Source organism: Orcinus orca, chromosome 7, assembly GCF_937001465.1.
Source record: "Orcinus orca chromosome 7, mOrcOrc1.1, whole genome shotgun sequence".
Taxonomy (NCBI): Eukaryota; Metazoa; Chordata; class Mammalia; order Artiodactyla; family Delphinidae; genus Orcinus; species Orcinus orca.
This window is the reverse complement of record NC_064565.1, coordinates 111,107,765-111,126,265: the sequence shown is the minus strand read 5'-3', so window position 1 is coordinate 111,126,265 and position 18,501 is coordinate 111,107,765. Positions and strand designations below refer to the sequence as shown.

Genomic DNA, 18,501 nt, shown 5'->3' with positions numbered 1-18,501 from the left:
CCAAAGCACGGGAACAGTATCAGGACTAAAGGAGCAATTCAATCTGTCCCTCATCACACATTGCTTTTCAGATGTTGATTGATCTGTCTTTATTTTTCCAGTGCTTTTTTAAAGAAACTCTACCATGTTTTCTGTGTTCCTCAACATGCTGGGAATAGAGCTGTGAACATGGCAGATAAGTCCATGCACTGACGGGGCTCACGTGTCTTTGGGAAACAAAAAAGGGATTTATTTTAGATTTCACGGTGAGGGAAGGCTTCTCGGAGGAGATAACATTTGACTAGAGAACTTTGTGAAATGAGGTAGAGAGCCATGCAAAGTCTGAGAGAAAAGCATTCCAGGCAGAGGGGCCAGCAGGTGCAAAGGCCCTGGGGTGGGAATGACCTTGGCATAGTGCAGGGACATAAAGAAGGTGAAGGGGGTTGAATGTAAGGGAAGAGGATAAAGTGTGGGAAGAGAGGACCTCAGGGATAGGAAGGGGCCAGATCAGGGAGGGCTTTGTCTGCCGTGGAAGGAGTTTGGATTTTACTTTGAGTTGATAAAGATTGTAAATACTTTAAATAATTTAGGCTTGAAATATTTTCTTCAGATACCAATCCATCTACTCTTAGCTGAGATTTTGTGACGGTTTTGCCAAGTGACAGCATAGAATTAACAATGTGGTGTTTTTGGAGCTTCATTTTATTCAATCCCAAATCTCTTAATCTTCCTAAAGGAGTTTGCTGGAAATTGTGTGACAAGGATCATTAGCAGAACGAGTAGCTGGTTTCCCAGGCAGAATTCTATCCATGTGTGTTTAAGTACGAACTCACTTCAACAAGAGAAATTGAAGGTCCCATTTCTCTGTTGTCTATTATTCACTCAATTCTGTTACCAGCCCTGAGAAACCAGGGTCTAATTTTCTGTTATCACAGAAGCAAATGATAACTGAATAAGCTCTGTGAACATGCCTGAACCCTTGGGCTGTCTGGAGAGAAGCATTGTTACGCTGCTTCATTTCACGTTGTTTTTGTAGCATCTCCAGGTAATAACAAATGGCAAGTCAGAGGTCAGCAAAGGACTCAGCGATAAACGCTTTCCTTAGAACATGAGCACAATTTACAGATACGCAACTGAAATTTTATCTTCCACATCCAGCAGGGTAACATTTCTCTGTAATCACCTTCCAAAATAATCAGGTAGAAACTCTCATAGAACTCTGCTTAATATAAGTCACCACCATGCTCCCTTCTAGCATGCAATTGTCACGCAGGCTGATCCTTTTGGAAGCTTTTAATTAAATAACATCACCTTAAAGAGAATTGTTCATCAGGTCGGAAATTGGAAGACGTAGGTAAGTGCATCTGTAGGGGGGATAAACTAGGCAGTCATTTCTCATGAGGGAACCTTGCTATGAATGGTCCAGGATGTGAAGGAGGAGATTTCAATTTAGGTCCCTAGTAATCAGTTAACTGGCAGCTAGAAATATCAAAGTTGGCATATTCCTAAGGAGCCTCAGTTTTAACTATTTTTGCCTTAGAAAATTCCTCTAAGTAAGTGTTCCTGAAATCAACATTATTTAGGGCCTTGGGGTGGGGGAGGCTCTTCCCCACTAACTACATACTTCCTTGTTGGACGCCTGTTATCTATGGAAGGGTTAATGTTGGGATGACCTTGGGAGGCCCCCCTGCCCCAAACAGCACAAGTAGTTAAAAATGCACATTCCACAGGAACTGCGTTTCTGTTCGAGCAGCAACCCTGAGCCACGGAGCTCATTTGCCAGAGACCGCACCACTTTCCTTATGAGGGAATAATTGACCCATTTATGGTCTCGTTGCAGCTTGTTGCGGATCCTTGTGCCAGCAACCCGTGTCACCATGGCAACTGCAGCAGTAGCAACAGCAGCAGCAACAGCAGCGACGGCTACCTCTGCATTTGCAATGAAGGCTATGAAGGTCCAGTCTGTGAACAGGCACTTCCCAGTGTCCCCGTCTCTGGCTGGACGGAGTCCATGGCACCCAGACAGCTTCAGCCTGTCCCCACCACCCAGGAGCCTGACATAATCCTGCCCCGCTCTCAGGCCACCATCACCCTGCCAACGTGGCAGCCGAAAACTGGGCAGAAAGTTGTAGAAATGAAATGGGATCAAGTGGAGGTGAGAACATTTTAGTGCATGTGCTTTTATGGAAGAAACCAGTACAGTTAAAATAATTCCAGTGTTTCTGATATCAGCTATAAAAATGCAAGACCTTGAAGTTACATATTGAACAAAAGATGTGCCTAACTGTTTTCCCTTTCTGCCCTTGTGTGTAGGAAATCTCTCTTGGTTGCGTAAATGGGACGTTTCGGTTATGATTGTTTTGTGAGCCTAAAAAGAGTAAGCAAGAGAAGCAAATGAATGAAGTTATTTCCTGGAATGATAACCACATACATTTCTGTGAGATAATCTTAGATTTGGGGACAGGCAGCTCAATGAAGAATATTATAAATGAACATATTACAGACCCTCCATTATTGACCTAATTTTCCTTCATGGAATTTTATGCTCCAGTTTTTGGTTGTCTGTTATTGTTTAGGTTCTATCGGTGGTAAGTTGCAGCACTTCAGTGGGATTTAGAAAAAAAAAAATGCCATCACTGATTTATTAAAATATTTTGGCAGTGCATTCGAGAATGAGATTTCCAAATTTTGTTCATTTTGGCAACAGCAAATTCTGTTCATTGAATCTTGTCCAGTCTGGGTTTGGCTTATTGGATTTTCAAGCTCATCAAAAGTCCCGTTCTGAGGATTTTCCAGCAGACCTTTAAAAGATGACATAAAGTATAAGTTTGCTAGCTAGAAGAATGAAGAACAGATACAAAACCTGAGTTTGCGGTAACGTTGATAAAGTGTCATTCCACTCCATATCTTGTCCATTATATGACTTCCATATAGACCTGTGGTTGTATATTATTACAGGTTTTGTAGCTTAAATGAAAAAAAAAACCTATATAGATCTTTGTGTAGCATTTTTAGAGCCGAAGAATATGTCTAGAAATTTCAATTATTGTTATAAAAGAGGTAAGGCAGCATTTCTTGTTTGATGTTTCTGGGTGATTTTAACCAGTTGACCCACTTTTTTTTTTCATTGCCACACAATTTGTGAAGACCCCATCCAGACCACAGGGCAGTGTTTTTATCCTGTCTAAAAAACTGTGAACTTGTTCTGATTTCAGATTTGTAATGGATGTTTTGAAGTTAGGATTTTAATATCTCTTTGCTGGATGACTCACTTCTTGAATGTGAATTAGATTTGGTCCCATGTTTATCAAGGAAGTGTCCTTTAAAGAAAATTTCTCCCCAGCCAACCGTTTCAACCTAGTTATTCAAAGGCATGCTATCCTACAGCAGGTAAATGTAAAAATGAATTGCCTCATATTCGTGTCATGCGGTTATTTCATAGGCTGTTCAAGAAGCAGGTTAAAAGTGCCAGAGGAACACGTGAATGTATTTCTGGACAATAAATTCTACATGTTGGGAGTGGGGTGGAAGTGCTGAGAATTTCTGTATTGTTCTCAGTTAATTCAGTGATGGTGAACACTTTTAATACCCTTTTGTTTTGATTCGTGGGATGAGCACAGTGATCACAGCATGAGGAATGAATGAATAAACAGGTCAGAGGCACCTCACTGGACACAGCTCAAGTGTTAGCAATATGCTTCCTGATGAGCAGTTACCCCCCTTGAGCTCCCTTTTTTGCACACATCAGTATAATACTTTCCGGAACACGTTACCTAAAAATGAAGGTCTGGTCCACAGGGGAAAAAAAGGGCAGCTCCCAGCTACCTGGCCTTAGCACGTGCTCCTACGTACACCTCTGCACAGAGCACGGTCATTCAGACCAGACGTGTCTATTGCTCTCTGGAAAGCTCATTCTCCTAGTCATTGAGATTTCTGCCCGTGGCCTGGAAGCTAGTCCTTTAAGGCCACCTCCTTGTTCTCTAAGCATTTAGTCCCTCGTTACCCCCAGACTGAGCAGAGAACAGAGGCCCGTGACTGCTTGCAGGATGAAAGAGAGAGGGGAGCAGATCTTCCGCCCTTCCGCGCACCATCCTGTTAGCAACTGTAGTCATCCCGGGAATGTGTAGATGCCTCCCAGCAAAGCTTTCACGTTTCAGAAACTCAAATGGCAAAGCTTTCATTTTGGTTAGAGTTTATAATATTTCACTTGGCCTGTCAGGTGGCCGTCCCCAGCATCACCCAAAGGAATGGAGTGGAGGCAGCTCATGGAATTTTGCTTCCTCACGTTATCTTGCACCATGATTAACCCCCGTAACTTGTCTTCTCTGTTGTTCTTTGTTCCTCCAGGCGATTCCAGATACTGCCTGTGGGAATGCCAGTTCTAACAGCTCTGCGGGTGGCCGTCTGGTGTCCTTCGAGGTGCCACAGAACACTTCAGTCAAGTAAGAATAAACGCCCAGTTAAAAATGATCATGTTTGTGCCTGTCTGCTGGGTGGTGTCTGTTCACGTAACTGGTCCATAACTGGTCAGTCCAGTGAGAATCATGAATGGTTCCCTGTGAAGAAGGTGTGGCCTCTGTCACTCAAAAACTAGAGGGAGCGATTTCAGAGGAGAAGATTCCAGGGAGGCTGGATGGGATGAGTTAGGTGGGAGATAAGAAACCCAGGTGCCTAAGCTAAGATCTAGAGCCAGACCCTTCTCTTCTCAAATGACTTTTGCTCCCCAAATTCTTTGGCTTCTTCTGATTTTAGTGGACCATTAGTTACATTCGTATGCATAATTTACCCCAAATTTAAGACCCAAACATTACAATTGTCTCTTTAAAAACAAGCAGGTGAGAGGAGTGTTTTGTTGTGTTTTAAATTTAAGCTCCTTCAAATTACACGTGGCTGGTTGTCACTGGGGGGGATGGAGAGGAGGCAAAGGGAAGCAGTGATGACAGCCCCCGGCAGGGCGCCAGGTGCTCTGCTTTGCTGGCGAGTCACGCCGCCTGGAGCACTGCCCCCCCCGCACCTGTCTGACAGCTCCCACCGCCCGTCCTCTGTTGATATTAACTGGCACTCCCCATCCTACCCCTCATGCACTGAAACGGACATTTGCTCTCTAGCCTTCAGGGACTTCAGAAGACAGGGGGACATATGGCCCCCGTCCTGGTTAACCAGTGTGCTGCATCGCTCCATTTTAAGAGGGCAGTGGGTACTGGAGACCCACTCTTCACTTACACAGCGTCATTTTTGCCCACCTTCCCTTCTAAGCAACGGAGTCCCCGGAAGAGGGGCTTTGTTCCACTGCCCCTGCATGCCCTGCCCATCTTCTGATAGGAAAAGCCAGGATGGGCAGTGAACTCCGGGCACAGGGAAGAAATCCCTGTAGGGAGAAGGGTGTGGCATCTGAGGCAGCTCTGAGTTCTGCCAGTAGGGGGACCCCTGTCCTAAGTGTTCTGTTGCTCGTACCAAAGATGAATCTCCACCGTCCAGAGCTGGTTTCAGGGAAATCAGTATCATTTAGTTGCCTTTATATTTATGAATCCAGTTCTTTCTTGTCTAGGTCATATTGTTTTACTTTCATAAGCCTTCCTGAATAGTTCTGATCTATCCTTTTAAATACCTTCTTTCTTCCCTCGCCCCCCCACAAAAATCTGAAATTCCCCAAGACTCCCTGAGGCTGCAGATCTGGACAGAAAGAGCAGAGTCTGACCCAGACTGAGTAAGATGGGAGTACTGAATGATCTCTGGGTGCTGAATTCACGTGGGAGGCTAACTAGCTCCTTACACTTTCATTTATTCATGAATTTGATCATTTATCAACCCTTTATTGGGCCCCCTGCTGCAAGCCAGGAGCTCTGCCTTCGGGGGAGCAGCTCTGTGGACCACGACCCTGCTTCCCCGGCAGCACAGAGGAAGGACAGGCAGCTGCTGGTTGCCAGGAAGATGGTGCAGAAGGTCTCAGAGGAGGGGGTGCTAGTGGGCTAAGCCTCGAAGAATGACACAGCTCCCAGGTGGAGGAGGCAAAGGCTGGGACCCAGGACAGCACCTGCCCGGGGAAGAGACAGTACCTCCTTGTGGCCATTGCACCAGGTGGCAAGGATGGAACTGCAGGATCAGAGGCTGAGAGGGAACTGAGGCCGGGGTGGGTTGGTCGTCTAGGGCATCTCATTCTTTGGATTTTATCCTGAAAGCAAGAAGAAACCAGGGGAGGCCAGAAGCATGGGAGGTGACACACTTTCACTTATTTATTTTTTATTTTTTATTTTATTGTGGTACGCGGGCCTCCCACCGTTGTGGCCTCTCCTGTTGCGGAGCACAGCCTCCGGACGTGCAGGCCCAGCAGCCATGGCTCATGGGCCCAGCCGCTTCGCGGCATGTGGGAATCTTCCCGGACTGGGGCACAAACCCATGTCCCCTGCATCGGCAGGCGGACTCTCAACCACTGCGCCACCAGGGAAGCCCCACTTTCACTTATTTTAGCAGCACTACTCAGGTGGTTTGGGGATGTATTACACATTTATAATAAATTTTAGCAGGACTCTTTATATTGTGTGAGTATGGAAGGAGTTGTCTCTAAACTCAATATACCCTTTTATTATTGATGAAAATTGTTACCCAAAGGTGAGTTACCTATTAGCGATTTTGTGGTATATTTTTGATCAAGCGGGAGACAGACGTGTCTAACGGTGTGGGAAATGACGGCCGTGAGTCTGCATGAAGGAAGTGGGCGCCTGTTTAGAAGATCATTTCCTCCATTTCCCAATACTTTTATGGATGTATGTGCCGTCTTCATTTTTATTTTGAATTTGATGAACTGATTCTAAGATGAATTTTTCTGCAAGGGACTTTCCATTGACATCGTTCTCATTTTCAGAATTCGTCAAGATGCCACTGCCTCACTGATTTTGCTGTGGAAGGTCACAGCCACGGGATTTCAACAGTGCTCCCTCATAGATGGACGGAGCGTGACCCTCCTCCAGACTCCCGGGGGCCTCGTCCTCTTGGAGGAGATGCTTGCCTTGGGGCACAATCACTTCATCGGTGAGTTATGGAAATCTTGTATCCAAAACCGCATCTGGTTCAACCCAACCTCGGTTTGGTGTTTAGAGATAGTATATAGGGAATTTTGCCCAGATAATCTGAATTCTAGCCATCAGCATAATTTCCTCCATTTTAGATGAGGTTTTTCTAATAATCAAAATTGGCTTCTAAGATAATATTTCCAGTGTGGCTCAAAATTGAAAAATTGTGGGCTTTGAAATCCAGAGACTGTATCCCAGTTCCAGCCAAAGAGTCCTAGATGTGTGGTCTTTGGCATTTAATGCTGTGAATCTCGGCTTCATTTTTTTTTTTAATTCATTTATTTTTGTTGCGTTGGGTCTTTGTTGCTGCACGCGGGCTTTCTCTAGTTGCAGTGAGCGGGGGCTACTCTTCATTGTGGTGCGCAAGTTTCTCATTGCAGTGGCTTCTCTCGTTGCGGAGCACGGGCTCTAGGCGCACGGGCTTCAGTAGTTGCGGCACGTGGGCTCAGTAGTTGTAGCTCGCGGGCTCTAGAGCGCAGGCTCAGTAGTTGTGGCACACAGGCTTAGTTGCTCTGTGGCATGTGGGATCTTCCCAGACCAGGGCTCGAACCCGTGTCCCCTGCATTGGCAGGCGGATTCTTAACCACTGTGCCACCAGGGAAGTCCTTGGCTTCATTTTTGACTCTTTAATCTTCTTTCTCCCAGAATTGTGGGCAACTTGAGGCATTGAATGTTGGTGTCTCAGAAGAAGCTTGGTTTCCACTTGATGTTGGCCTGACCCAGGGCCCTGGGCTCGGCACCTGAGCAAACAATTTATCACTTCTGAACCTCTGACTCAGAATAACTTGGGGGGATCACAACTCTCTTTGGGGTCCCTCTTGCCCACACCACCTTCCCCCATGGGTCACTTCTGAGTTTTCACATTTTCTCTAACATGGTTAAATCTGTCATTTACCTCTCTCTAAACTACCACATGTCCAATTAGCTGTTTTTAGTTTCCTCTGCCCTGGAGGAAGATGACCTTCAGAAAGTATGATTCCTCCTGACCCTTCCCCTCACCCCCCCACCCCCTCCTCCGGCTCCCCTCAAGGGCTAAGCTTGGGCAGTTTCCAGAGTACTTTCCCCTGGTTTAGCATTCTGATGGTATTCTGCCAGTTTTCTTCATTCCGGGGTTGGGACTTGTAACTCCAGCCGCTTACCATGCTGATAACTTCCTGACTTTATTCAGACTTGTTCCGTCCTGCAGCCTCAACTCAAAGATACAAGCTCAAGTTCAGACTCTATTCATTCCAGTCCAGTGCACCCAAGTGGCCCTCTGCATCCTGCTGTTAATGTCTTGTCCTGTTCAATCATATATTCTAACAGTCCTCACCTGGAGGATGAGGGCACTAGCGGGTAGAGGCAGCACCTGTCTCTCAGGGGTGTTGAAAGGGTTTAATGAAAATGGATGTGAAAATATAAATCACAAATGTTAGGGATGCTTTTGGTTGTTTTCACAATTTTTTTTTCTGAGGTACACTAAATATTTTGCTAAATTAAATGGAAGCATTAAGGTGTATTCTCCAAGATATGTGTTTGATGCAAATATAATGATGACAAACTGGGAAAATGAAATGCTCAGCTCTGTATAATTTATATGTATTTTATATTTGATCCTTCTCTGGTGATAAGGTCATTTCCCAATCTTCGGAAATCCAACAGGGGGTGGGGGGCAGGGATTTTATTGGGCAGAGAGAAGGTAAAAAGAAATCAGCTTGGGGAATGGACATGCTCGTAAAAGAGGGGACGGTATTCAACTTTGGACCAGTTTTTGGCTATTAAGATGGATACAGTACTAGATTATTAGTTAGAAATTGTGTGATGAAGTGTTGTCAACAGTCAAATCTAAATTTTACTCCCCAGTACAAGTAACTGTTATTTGCTTCCATATTTGTTGTAACAGTTTATTTAAAAGGAAATAGTTTGTATATTTTGATCCATAGTTTCAATTTTATTTTATATTAATCTTTTAAGTTTTTCTTTTTAGTAGATTAGCCTGTTCTGTGACATGGAGCTAACATTTCAAGAAAATGTATGAGTTATCACTACTCTTTAAAATGTCATTAATTTTACCAAAATATATACATTCGAAATGTTACCTTACATTTTATACTACTTTGGGTTTTAACAAAACCATGATTTAGACTGATATTGGGAGTATATATATTGGGAGTATATCAGAACATCAGGGATGAAAATTAATAAGAAAGATTTTCCAGTGTTAATATTTATTTATTCTTTTGAGGTACAAGAAATTTTATGAACTCCAGCATAATTTGTGTTCATTTTGCTAATAGAAAATTTCATGGAAAAACATGTCTTTGGTTTGAAATGTCCCTTAGAGGAATAATTTCCAAAAATAAATTTGATATGTTAATAACTAAATTAAGGAATTCTTTCTCAAAGCTTATACTTTGGGTTATGATGAGGAGACAATGATTTTGATCCTTTATTTCTCTAAACCATTATTTTCCACTTTGAAAATTTGTGATCTGATCTCTTTTTAAGTTTCCTAACTAGAGCCTCCTGTTTTTTGGGTTTTTTTTTTTGCGGTACGCAGGCCTCTCACTGTTGTGGCCTCTCCCGTTGCGGAGCACAGGCTCCGGACGCGCAGGCTCAGCGGCCATGGCTCACGGGCCCAGCCACTCCGTGGCATGTGGGATCTTCCCGGACCGGGGCACGAACCCGTGTCCCTTGCATCAGCAGGCGGACTCTCAACCACTGTGCCACCAGGGAAGCCCCGAGCCTCCTGTTTTATGTGGCTTTGTAATGGAGCTCACCCTCTTTTAGTGTTATTCTTTTTAAAAATAGCAGTCTTGTTTCACAAGCTCCTTTCAAGAGAATGGCTGTCTTCCTCACAATGATAAATTGGCAACACCTACTCATGGCCAGCTACTTCTTTTTACAAAATCTTTTTATCGTAAAGAAACAAGATTTATCTTTTGTAATCATTGTGGAAGCCTTATGCTTACTACATTGACACGTGTTGAACTCTCTTTTTGAGAGTTTAATTTTTTTTAAGCAGCTTCTTATAATAATTACTTTTTTTTTTTTTTAACAATACTGGGCTCTATAGACATGAATACATATTTAGCTAAGAACCAAAAGACTATTTTGAAGAATACAATGGCATTCATTCAACGGATGAACAAAGTGATGCCAGTGCAGGTGGGAGAAAACTTCCATGCTGAAGGGAGAGGAAAGTTCCAGAGTTGTGCTGCTGTGTTTAGTTACTGCTGCTCCTTCCTAGAAAGAAACTTGAGGCCCTTTCAGGAACTGTCTCCTCTCTTTCCCTCACTCTCCGTAGATTCCCTTACATAACTAAGGTCCTAAGGAGTTTTAATATTTCTCTGCAACAGAGCAAAGGAATCCCTTTTGTGTCTTTGAGAGGCAAACTTGGTTGCCATTACCAGCTTTCCATAAATGTTTTAAAATTTTATTTTATATACTTTTATTTAAAATTTTATTTTATTTTAAATAAAATAAAATTTTATTTTATATACTTTTATTTAAACACTACTAGGATCCCATTCTTATTATAATAGTTATAAGCAATTCAAAAAATTTAAAAGTGCTATTTTAAAAATATAAATATCATTATTCCCAGTCAAACTCCATCTTTCTTTTCTGAGTAACCAATATTAATAATTTTGAGTTTTGTATTACATACAAATATTTTCAAATACACAAATTTACATTATAGTAAAGCAACTATACTCCAATAAAATTTTTTTTAAAAGTTACAGATGTTCTATATCTCTAACAATAGAGCAGTGAATGATTAAAAAGTTAAGCTGTAGTATACAATGGGATACCATGCAGCAATTTTAAAAGTCAGTATATTATGTTTGATGGAGAAAAAAAATCAAAGATTTAGTTTTAAATTTAAAAAATAAGTTGAAGAATATAATACTATGTCATATAAATGTTCTTTTTTAAAATTTATTGCTGAGAGCCTCACATTAATATTCTGCACATTCCAGGTGATGAGAATGTATTGATCTTTGACCTTTTCCATTGCTAGTCCATTTAATTTTTTCCAGTTTTCCTTCATTACCATGGCCTTATGAATATTTATCCTCTTTCACGGGAAGAAAGAGGTCATGTAACGTTGTACACAACATGTGGCTCTTCCCTCTGGACCTCAGTGTACCAGCCCCTTTCCTCCTGTGCTGTCACCCAACTTCAACTCTTCCGCCCTTTTCTTAATTATCTCTTCTGTTTTCCCTAAATATGTCTCTTCCAAATCTTTTTTGCTTTATGCAATGTTTTGGGGGCAAAGAACTAAATCGACCTTTGTTTAGCATCTTCTGCTCCACTGGAGGTACCCAAGGTGCTCATCAGCTCTGTGAGGATCCATTCACCCAGTACTCTCGATTCCCAAGTCGGAGGTTCATTGTTCCAGTTGCATTTTCATGAAATGCAGCTGAGGCTTCCCTGTCTGAAGTGGGTCATTTTTTGCTTTTGTTTTACTTGTGGTTGCTTGGAGACACTGCCATGATGGACCATCTCAGGGGTGGGGTCCAAACTGGCCCTCTGGTGTGTTGCCTCTGTGTTGGAAAGCTGCTGGAGGTCTCCATTTCCTTAGGGTAAAAGCTGCATTGGACTCCTTCTCTAGGCTTTTATTTCTTCTCGTCCCTTGCCCTTAGGCATAGTTCCCCTCAATTCTACACGGTGGGCCTCTGCTCCAGCCACCTGCTACTTGTCCCATCCCCACCTGTACCTTCCCTGTCCTCCCATGCTCTCCATGCCTCAGACGGCCAAATCTCTCTCTCAAGACCTCATTTATTTATTTTTTTAATTTAATTTTTATTTTATATTGAGGTCTAGTTGATTTACAATGTTATGTTAGTTTCAGGTGTACAGCAAAGCAATTCAGTTATACATACATATACATCTATTCTTTTTCAGATTCTTTTCCCATATAGGTTATTACAGAATATTGAGTAGAGTTCCTTGTGCTATACAGTAGGTCCTTGTTGATTATTTATTTTATATATAGTAGTGTGTATATGTTAATCCCAAACTCCTAATTTATCCCTCCTCCCCACCACCCCCAGCTTTCCCCTTCGGTAACCATAAATTTGTTTTTGAAGACTGTGAATCTGTTTCTGTTTTGTAAATAAGTTCATTTGTATCATCTTTTTAGATTCCACATATAAATGATATCATATGATATTATTCTTTCTCCGTCTGACTTACTTCACTTAGTATGATAATCTCTAGGTCCAACCATGTTGCTGCAATGGCATTACTTCATTCTTTTTTATGACTGAGTAGTATTCCATTGTTGATATGTACCACATCTTCTTTATCCATTCCTCTGCTTCAAGACCTCATTTAAACTCTCCTCACTTGGAGTAGTATAGGATGAAAACAGCCAGCAAAAGATTCTGCTGTACAAGGATTCCCAAATCTCCTTAAATTCTTACAACTTCCTACAAACACACAGACGATCCGGGAATATCCTCATAGTTAACTCTCCTTCTGATCAGAAAACCCAGCAGGGCACGTGTACTTTACTGATACTTCTTGTTGATCGCTTGCTCAGAGGAATGCTGCTGCCCCCTCCCCTACTTTTCAATTCTGTGGTCTGTGTTTGTTGCTTCCTCAATCTGGTATTTTGCCTCTTTCCTCTTCCTTGAATTTATTTTCCTTTCCATCCAGCTCATCCTCTCTCCAGTCTTTTCTTTCTGGTAGTCGAGCTGCTTATATTTGTCTTTTTTTGCTTTCCTCATTCCCTTCTCCTGCTCATAAGCCACTACTTTTTCGATCACTTTTACCACATTTGTACCATTTTTTCTTACAGTTTTTAGTACATTTTTATGTCTAATTTATATTGTAAAAAGAAGTACATTGTATGTTAAATATAGACCAATGGTATATCGTTTATGATCTACTAAAAAGCTGCTCTTGTAACTTTAGATCCACTTTAACTTCACAAAGGAATGAACAGTGGTGTCCTTGGAGCTGGGATCACATCTTCAAGATTATAGCTAGTAGATTAGCCACAGAGCTCTGGAAATCAGTGACTTCCAGGTCTTTGTAACTGCCATCTTAACTGGATTAGAAATGTTCCCAGTCTGCCCATGACCCTTTTGTGACACCTGTAGAGTGCTTTAAATTTCCTTGATTCTAAATATCCAGTTGAAAAAGATTGTTGTCTTGCAAAATTATTTGTAAAGCAGTGCCTTCTGTTGATTTTCTTCTCTTGAGAAATAAGGAGAAATTACCCAGTACTTGAGCAAGTACAATGAGCGTTAAGACTTTGATTGAGGTAATAAGATGGCTCTGGGGCAATGGACTTTCACAGCCCCAGTGGTTTAAATCTTTAGGGACTTACCTGTTACATTTGTTTTCACTGGCATCATGATGCTTCCTTGGAGACATAGTCTTTTGTAGTCTGTTTATAATGGCATGTTTAAAAAAATAGAATTTTCAATACACAACCAACAGATGCTGTCATTCTTAGGCAGAAGTTCCTCATTTGGGCTCAGTTGGCTCCTGGTTTTGCAATAGTTTTGGAGGTCAAAGGTCACTTCACGGATCCCATGAATCTCCTGAAAATGCACTGTAGACTTTTATGTGTTTGCACATCTTTCTTTGGAGAAAGCCCAAACTTCAGTGGATTCTCAGAGACATCTGTGTCTCTAAAAATTTTAGAACCAACTCTTTAAGCTGTGTGTGATCATGTGACAATGTGTACATTTTCAACATTCTCTGCTCATTCAGTGACATTTCTTTTGACTGATTTACCTGCTTCCCAAATCTCCAAATCAGGGAACTTAACCTAGTTTTATTTATTTACATTTTTAGGCAGCAGGGCTGTGGGAAATACTCAGTTCCTTATTATTTTAGAAAATCTGCATTGCATGCCTTGTTTCTCAGGCACTGTGCTCACCTGGAAATGCCAAGGTGATTTAGGTGTGGTCCCTGAGTGCAGGGGCAACAAAGGTGGAGACAAGTGGCGTGTCAAAGAGGAAGGAGCAGGTAACTTTGCTGGGGGTGGAGCAGGTGTGGGTGGGGCGGGGGGATGACAGGGCAGGCAAAGGATTCTTCTTGGCTGTACAAAGGGCAATGCATGACAATATGATGGCCCAAAAGTGTGTGTCATTAAGAGAGTTTAATAATAGTGCTAAAAATCGTCTAATGGCCATCACAACTGGAAACAGACTTTAATTTCAACAGGCACATAACAGAACCTTGGAAAATCCCACCCACTCCTCCAACTGCCTCTTACCTTAAAAATACCCTTGAAGTTAAGTGCGCAAGGTGTGAGTTTTATTTCCTGGGTTCTCTGTTTATCCTCAACAGGTAAAGGAAGTCTAGACTTTGATGTGATTTTTCAGGTAGTCTTTCAGAATCTTTTAATAAAGCTCTCGTTTCTTACTGTTGACCTCTCTCTGTCCCATCCCTTCTGGGTAAACTATTCCTGTGAACCTTGTCCTTTAAAATGTAAGTTTCAAAAGTAGTTTAGCTGGAGTTGGAGTGTCTCATCCTGTAAACTTGATGAAAAGAGGGATTTGGGCAAAAGTGCTCCCAAAAGCCAGGGGACACCATGAGGACCTCCCTAGTTGGGTTAAGGGTGGTAGGCAGTATTCAAAGGGGACAGGAGATTTTTTTTTTTCTTGCGATGCGTGGGCCTCTCACTGCTGTGGCCTCTCCTGCTGCAGAGCACAGGCTCCGGACACGCAGGCTCAGCGGCCATGGCTCACGGGCCCAGCCGCTCCGCGGCATGTGGGATCCTCCCGGACCGGGGCATGAACCCACGTCCCCTGCATCGGCAGGCGGACTCCCAACCACTGTGCCACCAGGGAAGCCCCAGGAGATTTTTTTAAACATCATAGTTTGGCTGGAGAGCTCCCTGAAGCCATGCATAATGACCAATATTAATTTTTTTGCCTGTGCCTATTTTTTAGCAATTTAGGCATCAGCTCTCTGGATGGGTCTTACTTTATCTCGGCCATTTTTTGATGAATTCTTGTGTTTCTTGCTCAGGAGTTAAAAGGAATCAGGAGGTAAATAGGCCAGACACTGCCCCTCCCCACCTGCTGTGCTTCTCCACCTCCAAGCTCCTTGTGGCCAGTCCCTGGCCATGAGGGTCATGTGGAGCCCCCAGGACCTGACTGCCTGTGGAAGACTCAGGGTGGTAGGAAAGGGGGTGGGAAGAGGGCCAGGTGTAGACCAGGACATGTCAGAAGAAAGAATTCCCATGTGGAGTAAAAGCTGCTTATATAAGTTTTCCTCTTACTGGTTGGAAAAGGCCACTGGGAGATGCAGAGCCAGACTGATAATTCAACTCTTGCAACTGTGAAGACTTTATGGCCTACCTAGCTCTCTTGCATGCACTCAAGTTATATTTTTCCTGGCTCTGATGTCCATTTTAATTTGTATTTCACTATTTAATGGTATTCATTTTCTGTAAGTCCCTCAGGCCTTCTAGAATGAATTAGGATATAAGGAAATAAGGTATTAATTGGGGCACTTAAAATTTCTGAATACTCTTTACTAGATCTTGATGATATCTTCATTGAGTATGGTATTTTTTAGACCCATTAGTATAGGGATGGGTATTTGCATCATAGCTCTGAACCAGTAAAGCAGGGTTGATTCTCTGACATGTCTTAACTCATCTTTCTTGTACACAGGTTGTTGCCCGACTATTTTCTGAAATCACCCCTTTCATTCTCGTAGTGTCTGAACCTGCCTTCTCTAGACCTGCTTAGTTACATGAAGCCTTCAGTCTCCAGGTCATTCTCCAACAAACCTGCAGTATTTTATGAACTCTTATTGGTGGAGGTGGATGGAGTATACATCTTACCATCCAAATCTGGGGCTCTGAGGTCCCTGGCCCCTTGGCTGTACATTGAGCTGGAATCTTCCTCTCTAAGCCCAGAAGTATTGAACCTGCTCCAGCTTTCAGCTGTGAAATCTAATTTCCTGCAGGCGTAAGGCCGCACTGTCTCTAGTTCCCCTTCAGGGCTATCACCCTGTCCGGCTTCTCTGCCCACGGTAGGCCCTCGTCTCTGTGGTCTGGACCCTGTCTTCCTTAAACTGCAGCAGTTCTGCCTGGACCACCCCCAGCTCTTGCACATTGACGCCAGCCCAGAGTGGAGCTGTCTTTTCCCCCTTCTGAATCGTGTGGTTTGGCTTGCTGGTCACCCTTTCCAGATGTTCATCTAACCCCAATCCTGCAAGTTTCCCACTTATTTCTCTCTCTATGTAGCTGGCATCATTTTTTTCCTAGCCCTGTCTCCTTTCCCTTCTTCCAACTCCTTTATAAAATCCTCACTTTTCCAGCCACTTAAGTCTCACCAACCCCTTTGATAATCATGTTTACAGCCAGCATCATACAACTCAGCATCTGAATATTCCTTTCCTCTTTGATCCTTTTGTATGTTGATTTTATATCTTTAATTAGACTGTAAACTTCTAGAGAGAAGGAACCATGTCATAGCTCCTTGCACTATGATGGTCACATGATCACCTGAGTGATTAAATTTTGTTCATATGTAACAGTTATTCTGCTCAGTAAATGCCATGTGAAGAAAAATTCCAGTTGCAAATGTTAACCTGAAGAATTCTTTGTAAGTTTTCACAACCCATCTCGGTGACGCTTAAACTTTACCCCCCTTTATTACATTAAAAGTAGAGGATCAAATGAAGAAAAAAGGGAAAGAAAGAAACTTCATCGTTCTTTTGGGAAAGCTACATTTTGCACTTTGTCCTTTAAGATCTCTTGCTCTGGAGGCCAGGGTAAAATAGTCAAAGGAAGTTTGGAAAGGATGCCAGCTACAGAATCATTAACATACAGCTTTTGCTTAAGATTAACAAAGAAAATGCAAATATTTCACCTTTTATTGGTCATCTTAAAGCCACTCTTGAATATGGTCTATTGAACTCCCTGAAACAGGGGGAAAAAAAAACTTGGCAATGTTCAAATAAAGGCAATAGTTGGAAGAGAACAGAAGCAGAAGTATAAGTCTGTCCTGAACAGCATAATTTAGATGCAATTGTTATAGCTCACATTTGTCTAGTTGGGAGTTTTCTGTTACATTTAAGTTTTACTTAAATTGAATCCACATTTCAATATTATTAGCAATCAAGATTATTCTTTTTGATCTTTTTTTTTTTTTTTGCGGTACGCGGGCCTCTCACTGTTGCGGCCTCTCCGTTGCGGAGCACAGGCTCCGGACGCGCAGGCCCAGCGGCCACGGCTCACGGGCCCAGCCGCTCTGCGGCACGCGGGATCCTCCCGGACCGGGGCACGAACCCGCGTCCCCTGCATCGGCAGGCGGACTCTCAACCACTGCGCCACCAGGGAGACCCATGATCTTTTTATTATTGGTAATGAATATTAGGATTTTTGGTTGTTAGTTGGCTTTGAACTTCAGTGCTCTGCTATCTTCCTAAATATTGTCATGGTCAGCATCATTTATTTATTGGTACCTATTGATTGTGGTGATAAACCAGGCATTGTTTTAAAAAAAAAATCTGTTAAAAACACACATGGTCCTTAGAGTTGACAGTCTAATATTCACTGGGCCCTGTTGAGCATTGGTTGGTGAAGCTGTGGTGGAATTGGGGCAGGTGAGTGAAGATAAATGAGACATTTCTCCTGCCCTTCAAGACAGCCCCTGGAATCAGGCTTCGTAGAAAGGCAGATTGCTGGCCTACAGAACATAGGTTGGTGGTTTTGCCAGAGGCACTGGATGGGGTGTGGGGTGGGTGAAATGGGTGAAGGGGGTCAAAAGGGACAAACCTGCAGTTAGAAGATAAGTAAGCCCTGGCGATGTAAAGCACAGCATGGCGACTATAGTTAATAATACCGTATTGCATGTTTGAAAGTTGCTAAGAGGGTAGATCTTAAAATTTCTCATTATAAGAAAAAACTGTGTAACTCTGTATGGTGATGGATATTAACTAGACTTATTGTGGTGATCATTCTGCAGTATATACAAATATCAGATCACTTTGTTGTACCCCTGAAACTGATATAATGTTATATGTCAATTATATTTCAATAAAAAATAGATAAATAAAAAAGGAGAGCAGAGAGGCTGCAGATAATTCTCCTAAAATGTGGGCCTAATGCATTAAGTGGTTTTCAGAAGCAAACTCAAGGTATGTCTTTATAACCATAAACTCTCCCTCTCTCCCCCTTCCCATTCTGCCTTCCCATTCTTTTTCTCTCCTTCTCTCAGCCCTTTATTTAAAAATAAAGATAGTGCTTTTTACTTATAGATTAATTTGGAAACATTAAATAATAAATAAAATTATTTTTATATTTTTAAGAACTTCTTGTTAACTAGTACCTTTTTACTTAATCGATAACGTGAATTTTAACCCAAATCTTATCCACAGAATTTGATTAAAATATTAAAAAAAAATTTTTCCCTGCTTCTTTTAACTTAAAGACAAACCTTCTCAGGGCTTTGCCAGTTTAAAAGTTTTTCTGAGTTTCTGTCAGTGC

General features: G+C 42.3%; 1 protein-coding gene across 2 annotated transcripts in view; it reads left to right on the top strand.

Annotated features, from left to right (window-relative positions):
• DNER (delta/notch like EGF repeat containing) overlaps positions 1-18,501 on the top strand; it is a 326,228-nt gene that overhangs the window by 127,581 nt on the left and 180,146 nt on the right. For both annotated transcript variants that reach the window (XM_004262614.4, XM_033426041.2), the window contains exons 2-4: positions 1,820-2,134; positions 4,327-4,421; positions 6,842-7,008. In XM_004262614.4, coding sequence (XP_004262662.2) covers positions 1,820-2,134; positions 4,327-4,421; positions 6,842-7,008 — 577 coding nt within the window. The remainder of the gene's footprint in view (positions 1-1,819; positions 2,135-4,326; positions 4,422-6,841; positions 7,009-18,501) is intronic.